Below are 12,204 nucleotides of genomic sequence, written 5' to 3' on the forward strand. Positions count from 1 at the left end.
CCCCAGACATTCCATGTTCATCTTTACTCCTTTCTCTTTCTTATCCCCATGTACTGTGTTATACTCCTGCCTCAGTACCTTTCAAATGCATGTTTTCTTTCCATCCTTAAGGTGAGGGTCTCCTCAACTACTTTTCTTTCTTTCTTTCTTTTTTTTTTTAAGAGTTTTATTTATTTATTTGACAGAGAAAGAGAGAGAGAGCAAGGGAGGGTAAGTAGCAGGGCTGGAGGGAGCGGGAGAAGTGGACTCTACTGAGCCGGGAGCCCAATGTACACTTGATCCCAGGACCCTGGGATCATGACCTGAGCTGAAGGCAGACGCTTAAGTGACTGAGACACCCAGGCGTCCCTCCTCCACTAATTTCTTATCTGAATCAAGGCAACAGCTTCCTGAATGGCTTCTGGCTGGCAGGCTTGCCCGGCTCATCCCTCCCCTATTCCACTCCCTATCCTTTGTCAATGTGACTTTACAAAACATACAGTTGGCTAAGTCACCCCTCTGCTCAAAATACTTTAATGGTGCGTCCTCACTTTCCAGATTAAACCCAGGTCATATAAGGTCCTTCATGGTCTGTCACTGTCTAACTCCTCTGCTTCATCTCTTACCACCCCCTTACCTCCTCTACCCCCCACTCTTAAGTCTCTGTCTCATGGGCTAGTTCTCAGGTTCACAGGACAGCCTCTGTGCCCAGGAGTTTCATAATCACTCTTAATGGGATGCCTTGTCTGTGTTGTTTCTAACAGTAACTCCCCGGATCAAATCCTCCAAACAATGCCGACGAGCCAGCCACCACCCCCGCTTCCCTCTCACGGGCTCCCTTAGCATTATGTGTGTTCCTCCGTTAAAGACCTTGTCAAACTGTGCTATGGTTTTTGTTTCCCACTTATGTCTCTTAGTAGTCTGTAAGCTGTCTCTGAGCATAGGGACTTATTTTTATTAACTTCTAAATCTAGTGTCTTATAACTCCTAGCACATAATCAACTATGTCAAAATCTATTAAAATACAAATGGTCTTTTTATTTCAGTGACTCTGCTCTCAGTAGAAAGACCTTATATTTAATCCTTTGTTGTCAAATAATGCCAATAATTAAAGGCATAAGTGCAAGAACCACAACCAGTAAAATAATGACTCTCAAGTGACTAGAAATACGTGCTTACCCTGTGTGAGCTGTGTGCTGTGTGTGTAATTAAACAAACGGGGGAGGAATCTTGGCGGGGGTGGGGGGCATATTTCTGAGAGGGCTTTCATGAAAATTCCATTCCTACCTGGCATTCCCATAAGGCAGCCCCATTAGAAACAGCAACAGGATTATAGCAGAGCGTATCACTCTTTGCTTATAGATGTCTTCATTTTCCCCTTCCTTTCACTAAGCTATATACATATTTAACAGAAGGCGGCCCTTAAAAGTGGAAACATCCACTTTTTTTTTTCTGTCCAAACTGATTGAAGCTGAGTCTTCTGGGTGGATGTACTCATTTGTTCAGCAGCCTCAACTGAAGAAAACTGGAGGGAGTCACAACTTGCTGGCTGATGCAGAGGAAGGAAGTATGATCCTACAGCAAGACACATGCATATGGCCACCAGGGGAAGTCATCGTTCTTTATTAGAAAACACTCTGCAGAGGCTGAATCCAAAGCCCCATTAGGAAAGGCCTTTGATTCAGAGCCCATTTGAAGAAACTAATATCCAGATAAACACAGAAGTCTCCAGACTGTCCATCTGAAGTTTAACTACGTCACATGTGAAAGGCAACTCTGTAAACATCAACACCATGGTAGCCGCTGAGCAGCCAGATGTGTCTGCACTAATATCCTGCAGCTTCACATCTGGGACTCATCGTTGGCTCCCACTTGTAGCTTTCCTTTTTTCCATTAAAAAACTAGTTGAAATTATTTGGCTTTCAAACCCTTTTTGAAAATAGGGGGAATTCTAGTAAAATATAAGGGAAATGCCTTTGGCTTAAATTCTACAACTGGCATCATAAATCCTAAAGATACTGATTTAACTCATATCTCATTCAAGTTTTTCTGATTTTGAAGTTTCCTCTTAGATGTCTTTTTCTGCTGTATTTGAACGTGACTAGTCATATTTTCTTACTCTCAAGTGAAGAGTAAATCTCTGAACCATTATTTAAATCTTGAATGCTAAAATTATGATTTTTATTTATTTATTTATTTATTTATTTATTTATTTTAAAAAAGATTTTATTTATTTATTTATTTGACAGAGAGAAATCACAAGTAGATGGAGAGGCAGGCAGAGAGAGACAGAGGGAAGCAGGCTCCCTGCTGAGCAGAGAGCCCGATGCGGGACGCAATCCCAGCACCCTGAGATCATGACCTGAGCCAAAGGCAGCGGCTTAACCCGCTGAGCCACCCAGGCACCCTAAAATTATGATTTTTAAAGGGAATATGAACACTTGTGGAGCTTATAATTCCTCATCAGGTTGAATTATCCAACCTTTAACCTAGGAGAACTTTACCTGAAAATTACCAGGTCTGCTCTCAAGCTGTTTACTTCTATAGAGAAATAAAGCCTGACATTCATCAGAGGGGAAGGAACCAACATGTTTCAGTGCCTGTTACATGCCAGACACCGAGCCGGGTGCTACATGAACTCATTTGGTCCTTGCAATCCTCTAAAGTAGAAGCGGTTTTCCCATTTCTATAGACGAAGAAGCCAAGGGTCTCGGGCTCAGTAACTTATTCTGAGTTATGCTGCGAATAAAAGAAGTGAGAGCCTTATTCAAAGTCTGTTTGGCTTCGAAGATCGTTTCCCTTCCAGTCCCCTGAGGCATGTGTCCAGTGTGTCCTATACATGTGTAAGGCACTGTGCCAGGTGGGACGTGGGACAAGAATGCCAACAATAATGTGCTTTGCTCTACAGGAGCTCACCCTTGCAGACAGGGAGGTAAGGCACAGCTATGAATAACTATAAGGCAAGCATAAAGGCAGGACATGATATGTGCTGAGGAGGAAATGTAAACAAGGGTCCTGAGAAGCACAGAGGAGAAAAGAACCACCTTAGCTGGGTCAGGGTGTGGCAGGGAAAGAAACTGGAAGGGACTTCGAAGAAGAAATGAGACATGTACGGGGCCCTGTCAGGCGGTGTGTTATTAGGAGAGAAGAAGGGGCGGGGGATATGGACCAGGGTGCAGATAGGAGGGTTTGCTTATCTGCCTGGTCTGCGGTGATTCTCCCAGCTTTGGAGATCACCTCAACATTCGGGTATCTGACTTCCCAGGGACAATTAGTTCCCTGCAGAGTTGGTACATGACCCAGAGCAAATCACAGCCTCCGGACTGGCTGGGGCACATTTGGAAGTGAGACACAGAATCCAGGGCTGGCGAATGGGTCAGGTTATGACAGCATCCTATCGGTGAGGTCCCTCAAGCGGCCCAGACTGCTACTCTTCCTGAGTCCAGTTCTTCCTCTCTTCCATGGATCCCCTAAGTACACCAGTTCCTCTCCAATACATCCCCTCTTTTGCTCACGCTGGCCCAGAGGTAAAGTTTTCTTAACTAATGCCATGGAGGGCATGTCCGGGAGACATTAGCTTGTAGCTTTTGGCTGGGAGGCAGGTTACATGAAGCTATAAGCAAGAAGAAAGGGCTTGAAATGCCTCTGGGCTTCATCACAGAGGCCATTGAGTACAGGCTGGTGACTTTAGACTTCACTCTGGGGATAGTGGGTGTTATAATCAGCAACTACTAATACTATTGCTACTCTGCTTTTGCTGGGATGTCACAGTGAGCACTTTTTATGTACTAGACACTGTTTAAGTCCTATGGCCATAAATACATTAACTCATATAATACTCACAATAAGCATGTGAGCTCAGTATGATTACTGTCATTTTATGAACGAGGAAGCTGAAGCAAAGAGAAGACAAGCAACTTGCCCAAGACGACAGTGAGAGTATATAAGGAATCTTTACGAACATCAGTCTGGTCAAAATACTTATAAGGACTCAACAGTTGAAAGGCTGGAGGCAGAAAGACCAATTAGGAAGTTGTCTCCTAATACAAGCAAGAAGCAGAGGGTGTGGCATAAAGTCAGGGTCAAAGCCACGCTGGTGGACTTGAGTTGGTGTCTGCAGCAGTCTTCTTGCTACTGTAAATGTGACTGGATTTGGAAACTGAATGGACTATTAGAGATTACTCAGCTGTATACGCTGGGTGACTGCAAGGTTGGAGAAGGCGGTTTCCCTGTGAGAGGATTCTATGCGGCGGGACTAAGGTGTGAGTGTGGTTTGGGACAAGGCTGGAAAAGCCGTTGTGTGGTATGTGGAGAGTGTTAATTGACTCACACTGTTCAACAACGGTCAGTGAATGACAAAGCTGACCTAATTCCCCCCAAGGGACCCAGTTTCTTCCAGGGTATAACGTTTGGTGGATATTTGGCAAATATTGCAAAGTTAAAGGGTTCTTATTTGAGAAGCCCAGGAGATCAAAGCCAAGCTATGCAGAAACCTCAGTTTCTTCCTTTTCTCCCCACTCAGTTCCACTCAGGCAAACACCCTGGACATATATGCCACTTCAAGGCTCCAAGATTGTGCCTCTCTCCTTGTTTTCTTTCCTGATATTATTGAATTCCATCTAGACCCATTCAGATCTCTTCATCTCCTAAGCATATAAACCTGGTCTTTTGAACCCCATAAAAATGTTATGAGTAAAAAAAAAAAAAAAAAAAAAAAGTTATGATGTAGGAGCTGAGGGTTCCAATTCCTTTTTTTTTTTTTTTTCTTTAGTAGTCTCCATGACCAGTGTGACACTTGAACTCACAATCCCAAGATCAAGAGTCACATGCTCTCCTGACGGAGCCGGCCAGCTACCCCTCCAATTCCTTTTTCTCAGGCTCCATATAAAATATGCTTTTCAGAACTACAAACCTCTTCCCTACAGTGTAGATGAGCAGGTTATACAAAAATGGTGAAAAGTAAATGTGGTGTCCCCATGGTAGAGTTTCTGTCCTTTAAAATTTCAGTTCTTAAAAAAACCAAAAAAACAAAAACAAAAACAAAAAACTCCCAAAAACCCCATCACACAAACCCTATGTGGAAACAAATCCATCCAGGCTCCATATGGCCATTGTACACCGTGGCCAGGCCCGGACCAGCCCCACTGAGGCTGGGCCTGCCAATTCCTCAGGGAGCTTTACCAACCGACCTGGGAACACAGTAGAAGTTGCCTTTGAACGTGTCAGATAAGGTTCCTGTGTAATTTCCAGACTCCGAACAAGTGAACGAGCCAAGCTAAGTGTTTCCTCAGGCTTGGATCTAATTTCTGTGCGTACACCCGAGCATGTTCGCAGACCACCCACACACCAGCGGCAAGTGGCTGGGCCCCTGCTTGTGTTAGTGTCTGCACAATCAGGCGCTCGAGCTCTGGTGTTTGAATGTAAAAGGAGGTTCGAGAGGGGAGAACTCCAGCCCACTTGGTGGCTGATGACAGTCCGGTGGTGAGGGATTACACTCCTCTTCAAACGAGCAAAGGAAACGAGAGAGAAACAAATGAAGAAACAGACTCTGAACTAGAGGGAACACACTGACGGTTACCGGGGGCGGGGGGTAGGAGGGTGGAGATGGGAGCACATTTATCACAACGAGCGTGGAGTCGTGTACAGAAGTGTCGAATCACTCTACCGTCCCCCTGGAACTCATACAACACTGTATGTTAACTGCCCTGGAATTAAAGTAAAACATTTAATCAAAATGAAGAAAAGGAGACTCAAGAGGAGAGAACACCGGCCCACTTGGTGGCTGATGACAGGTGGGCTCTGGGATTCCGCTCCCTTCAGTGCTCCTGTACTCCAGCAGGATTAGACGAGGCCCTTCGCATTGTCTGTCTCTCAGTTCTGTCTAGAACACACTCTTTCTCCCCTCCAGTTGTCTAAATCCCAGTCGTCTAGAGACAGATCCTGACCTCCACTACCTCTGCAGGCCTGTGCTGTCTGCCTCTTGCTCTTCGGAACTTACAACCTCTCTTGGTTCCAGATTCCAGACCACATCCTAGCACACATCCTAGCTGAGTGATTTTTAGCAAGTTACTTAAGCTTCCCTGAGGCTCAATTACCTCAGCTGCACAAGGACGAATATTAATGGTTGCTGCCTCATCGGAGTTAAGAAACTGAAATAAGAAGATGCCTTCAGAGCAGTTGGCACAGTGCTTAGCACATAAAATACACAAATGAAAAGCTAGCCTTGATTATTATTCCCCATAAGAACATACACTGTAATTCCGCATAAATGTCCAGAATTTATCATTCCTATTTTCCTCATAGCTAGTATGTCATTGTCACTGCAGGAAGGCACACAGCATGGTTCTTATGAACATGGGCTCAGGGGTCAAACCCCCTGGGTTCAAACTCCAGCCACCCCACAACTAGGCTGTATGCCTCTGTGCACATTATGTAACTGCTCGGTGCTGGGTAATTGGTCATGTAGTGCAGCTGGCTCTTCAGCAAGGTGACTTCTGCTAAATTTGCCTCCTTTCATTCTGAATACCACAATGAGGAGTATAGACTTTTTTTCCTTAGAGCCAACAGGGAGTTTTGATCAAAGAGTGGAGTGATCAGATTTGCATTTTAGAAAGATTACCTGGCTAGGTGTCCAGAGATGCCCTGAGCACCACAGATGGACAAGCATGGGTTTAGGAAGACCAATGAGAAGGTTAGCAATACCACAGGCATAAGGTGATAAATACATGAGTGGAGAAATGGACAGTCTCGGTGACAGTCCAGGTCTGGGAGAGAGGGAAATAGTTGTTAATGTTAATGATGAAAGTTAATGAAGAAAGACTGCTGTATATTGTGATGTCTTTAACTTAACATGCGGTAGGGAAAAAAATAATTCAGATGTGTAACCATAATGAACTAGTGATTGCAGATTCTATGAGACAACTGAGGGGACCTGTTGGTTGTGCAAAGTAGAATTCTGGAGGGTGATGGGTGGGCGATATAAACAGGCTGCCACATGGTGGCTGAACATGGAAGTGGAAGAGCCGTCCTCCGGAGAGCATGTTGGGAGGAAGAGTAGAGGCTGAGGGCACAACCACGAGGACCACAGCGGTGGAAGAAAGATAAGAAGTTTTGGAGACGTGTGAGAACAAGCAGGAGCGAAGCTGTGGAACTCAGGGGGAAGGGTATTGTTTTTAGATTACGGGCATGTCTACAAGGCTGGATGACAAGGAAGTCAGGGCAGAGGAAGGCTTCAAAACAGCCACAGAGTGTGATGTGGGGGAACCCCTGGGGACCTTCACGACAGCAGCAGACCAGTGGCCTGCTCCTTGTCTGGTAGCACATGGGGGTTACTCAGTACACATGAATGACGGTGTGCAAACGTTCAACTGAAAGCTCAGGAAAATGAGAAAGAAAACCAACAGGCATAGAACAGAACTGCAGGCTGGTAAACATATCTGAAGAAGTGGAGAGAAACACTCTCTCTCTCTCTCACTCTTTCTCTCTCTCTTTTAAATACAAATGCTGTAAGAACACAGCCCAGTTCGTCCCATCCCAGCAAGAATTCTTACCTGGAGAGACCAGTCCATACAAGTGACCACTCGATGCTTGGACCAATGCTCGTCGTAGAACTGACGATTGAAAGAAAGGTTCGCTCCAGCCTGGACATCCCTAGGAGGGTTTAAACATCAAAGACAAATATGATCATGCTTCAGAATGGGGCTTTCTCTCTGCTGTTTGTACTGAAAGAATGAGATGGCAAGAGCATGGCCCAGAACACTCTCTGAGGGCAAAGCTTCAGTTCAGATGGGAAAGGCTGATCGCAATTCAAAGAGAGAATGGTGGCCTCCCTCCTGTATGAACTGCTCTTCCTAGCCTCACCCTGGAAAGGTTTCCACATATTACTCCAAAGCTGGTATGAAATGTCAAGTGATTTTCAGGTTCTCATCTTGGCCTCTCCCTCAAGTATTTGCTTCCTCCTAATAAGTTCTGTCTGAGGCGGAATTCTCTAGAAATCTCCCAGCTCTCAAGGGATGCCCAGCACACTTGGAGACTCTTTGATTATCATATCAACGTCTCCTGACCTCGCCTTAGAGCAGAGGTGATGCGCATGTCTCCATCTACCTATAATTTCGGGCGGTCCGCAGTGTTGCCTCCCTGCTCAGCAGCCAGTGGTGTCACCATGACTCAGGCAGAGTGGAGGGCGCAGGATTCACCAGACGTATTAGACACTTAACATAGACCACAACAGCATCTGGGGCAAGGAATATACTTTGGCCAGTGTTTTCTTGGCTGATACTCAACTGGCCACAAAACTCCCTCTGAAGATCTCTGCACCAGTCATGCATTTGCTCCACAAGACTGAGTGCAAACTGAGTAACTTGGCTCGTTCTGTGCTTTTGGATCTGCATAAAAAGCTGCCTACATTTCTTGGGCTTCAGTTCAGGAATTTTTCTGCTCTCACCTCTTTTTTGGGTTCCTCTGCTTTACCCCACTGGCGTGCACCCTGTATCACCAGCCTTCTATGGATCTTGTTCAGATGATGACTGGGCTCCAGACTACTTACTTGGGCTCCAGTCAGCTGACTGAGGACTTTTTTTTTTTTTCCCTCTACTAACTCGTTCTCAAATCTATCACTGCAAACTCGGGCAAGAGGTACACACGCCCAAGTAACCCAGAGGGAAACAGGACCCGGACAATCAATTGAGCCATACAACAATGACCTTTTCAAAGAAAAATAAAGCATCTCATAACATGCATAGTCAAAATATTATTGTCTCTTTGAAATAGCCGAAATCTGCTGCCAACTGGTTAGAACATTTTCACAACCCCCTTTTGAAACTATTTTTGGAGGCTGTTATACTCTCTTGAGCATCCTCAATGATAATACATTGTCCTTTGAGAATTGTATTTGAATTTTAGAAATAGTCAAAAGTCAAGTCTACTGCATAAGGCATTTGATCTCACCTGTTCATATTGTTCTTGACCAAAAGAAATCAGTGGCTATAAACTGACTGTATTTTTCTTACAAAGCTCATAAAGTACCAACTCCTCGTACCCCCACGCTGATGGCTGGTTACCCCTGCCCTTTACAATACATACATTACAGTCTCAGAGAAAGTCACTGGGGGTCATTTGCTTTTACTGATTAGTTTTTGTTTTATCTTTAAATATATCCCTGCACATGAGGGTCCTACAAGACATAGACACACGTATGGTCATGGTATCAAAAAGAAGAGAAGGATTGCAGTCTCTAGTATTTTCTCCCCACACCAATGGCGGGGTCCCATATCTCATGTTTATTTCATTTGGCTTCCTGTTTGCTTAGACATCAAAAATAGATCTCCTGGATATAACAAAGCACCTTTGCTGCTTATAGGAATGTTTTCTCAGAGGACAATGTACGTGACTCTGCCAGTCTCTATCACCTGGACTGTTCCCCAGATATCAAGTTCAAAAGCATTTCACGGAAGCACCTGATAATTACAGGGAAACACTAAGCCAGAAGTTATAACCAAAGCCTTTAGTCAAAGCTGTTCAGCAAGATCAACCCTGGAATTTCATCCTCCTCTGATTTGGTTGGTTTGGGATTTGCCTAGTCAATACATAAGTGAATTTAGAATCAACAAGAATTTATTGCAAGGTTGTTTTTTTTTTTGTTTTGTTTTTTAATGCACACAAGAAACTAACCCATCTTTTTCCTCTAACTCTCGACCGCTGTAGTCAAAGAAGATGTCGGAGTCTTCTGCCAGCGCTCTTTCAATTACCCGGATTGTCCGATCAAAAAAGATGAGGAATTCCTCTGAATGAAGGATCTGCTGTTTTTCTTCCTCTGTCAGCTCTCGTGGAGGGGCTTTGTAAGTAAGAGATTGTCAGGAAAGAAGAAAAGTACAATTAAAACAGTTTAAGAGGGATCCAACTCTTGAGATGACTTACCAAAAGAGTGATCAGATGGTGAAATAAAGCATTATCAATATTGATTCCAAATTGCTCCTAAGTTCACACCAAAGGTGTTTGCTGATGACCCCCTCATAATTTTACAAAAATATTTCATATCTGGACAAATCACTATTTCAAAGAGTGCAAATGGAAATAGACTTGTGTTTGTTAGCAACCAGTTCTGAAAGTTATCTGCTTTAGAACTGAACTTGACAAACAGCTCAAAGAGTACGTAATAGAAAACTCGATAAAACTAGGTATATTGGGTATGACTGAAAGCTGCTCATGTGAAATAACTCAGAACTGTCTATAATATGATCTGGGAGGCAGCCTTCCTCGCTCTCCTAGACACATCTGTTCTACCTCAGAGCGTCAGCTGGGAAGGCCGACTGGCTCTTACACAGCTTCCACTCATCTCCGAAACGTGTCCTTCCAAACCTGCTTTCACCTGAGATATCCCCTGCTTTTAGACAAACATACAGAACAAATAAATGCTTCTATAAGACACCTCGAAATTGTTTTTATGCCTTTCTTTCTAGCGTGATGAATCTTATTAAACTAAGTTTGAAGATAAAAAATGAGGCAAAGAGAGATGAATTAACTGACTTATGTCACGGTGTCTGAAAGTCAGCTCACCTCAGAGTCCCAAGCAGCTGACACAGATTTTCCCTAGTGGCAAGGCTTCCATACAATGAGAGAGAGAGGATTAGGCACTCCCCCAGACTGAGAAGCCCTCAAGCATAGAAACTGTCCGCTGAACCTTTGTGGTTCTTCAGGAGCCCCAGGTCAGCTCCCGTGCAGACAGCATTCAGTAGACGTTTGGTGGATTACTCTCTGGAGGACCAGAAGCTTCTGGAACTGAAGGGACAGGAGGAGGGCACTGCACTGCAGTCAGCACTGAGTCCCTGCTGAAGCCTCCGGAGCCCTTAATAAGCCAATGCATACTGGGACTTTCCAGGAACCTCTGTGGAGCAGAACTGAGCAGAGGTGCCTACACACTAGTTGAGAAACTGGGGAAGCAGCAATGTGCAGATGTGAGTAACAAGGACTCCACGAAACTAGCCGGGAATCCAGCGTTGCCACCGCCCTTTGCTAACTTTGCTTCTCTAACCAACTAAAGCTCTCCGAGGAGCAGTTTTTTCTATAAAACGCGGCAATGATACCTAAACTTTAAGTCTCATTTAAGGGTTAAGGATGAATATACTGGGCAAATAATGAAGTGTTCAATAAATAGTAATTAATTAGTCTGCTTTCTAAAACTCCTATAAATCAGGCATTTGAATTTTTTCACTCTTATGTAAGTTCAAGAAAACAGGTAACCAGGCAAAACGAGAAAAAAAAATATCTACAAAATGCTAGGTTCATATTTGTTTGGTAGTAGTAGTGTTACGTAAATAAATAAGCTTCACCAAAAGAGGGTATCATAGAGCTAAGAAGAGGGCCTTATTTTAAAAGCCTTGTTCAGTCTTGGTTACTGTTGATGGATGACTTGAGACCCATCTGAAATTAAGCAGAGAACTAGGACCTTTTTGTTTTTATTCTTTTTTAAAATAATATTTAAAATATCTATTCTCCTCTCTGTTTATCTTTTTGAGCTACTTCTATTTCACCTGTATCTTTCCTTACACGTCCATTACCTTGAATAAAAAATCATATCTAAGTCATTTTCTGTAATTTTTTCTTCCCTGTAGCGTATTGTCACTTTGATCTCAGCTTTCAAGACATACAACTTCTTCTCTAAGAGAAACACAAATGGCTGATCAAAGTATATTTGCAGAGGCCAAGTTCAGGTAGGTGAAGCAGTAGCCTCTCCAGATATTATGTTTGACAATACAATATTTGGCTTGAAATTAAACTACTACTGAAGCAAAACAAAGGATATATTTTATATTAAGCTTTGATGTCTAACAGGGATCAAATGACACGATTTGTTAGTACAAAATACTAAGATGCATGTGCAGACAAGTACTTTTTGAAAGTCATAAACAATATTCAATATAGGAATTAAATAGGCCATAGTCATTTTTGATAAACCCCAAGACCTCCCATATTTAAAATCTTTAAATTGATAAGTGTTGCTACAATATAATGAAAACATAATGGAGTATCCAGGAACCATGACCAAAAGCTATATTCAGAGGCAAAACCTTTCCAGACACCATATTTCATAAAAGAAAATTGGTTGATTAATGGAACCTACAAGGTTCAAAATGCAAGCACAAACAATTAGAATCACAATCGTATTACTTCAGAATAGACCCCAAATTCTCCCTGATATATCTGCTTCCGCAGCTTTTCTCTATCCCC

At 43.4% G+C, this 12,204-nt stretch overlaps 1 protein-coding gene across 4 annotated transcripts in view; it reads right to left on the reverse strand.

Moving 5' to 3' along the window:
• Window positions 1–12,204, reverse strand: part of DYNC1I1 (dynein cytoplasmic 1 intermediate chain 1) — a 297,026-nt gene that overhangs the window by 104,040 nt on the left and 180,782 nt on the right. For all 4 annotated transcript variants that reach the window (XM_082693604.1, XM_082693605.1, XM_082693603.1 and 1 more), the window contains 2 exons: window positions 9,649–9,811; window positions 7,530–7,629 (listed from right to left, as the gene is read on the reverse strand). In XM_082693604.1, the coding sequence (XP_082549730.1) occupies window positions 7,530–7,629; window positions 9,649–9,811 (263 nt within the window). The remainder of the gene's footprint in view (window positions 1–7,529; window positions 7,630–9,648; window positions 9,812–12,204) is intronic.

This window comes from Mustela nivalis (genome assembly GCF_964662115.1).
Source record: "Mustela nivalis genome assembly, chromosome: 12".
NCBI lineage: Eukaryota > Metazoa > Chordata > Mammalia > Carnivora > Mustelidae > Mustela > Mustela nivalis.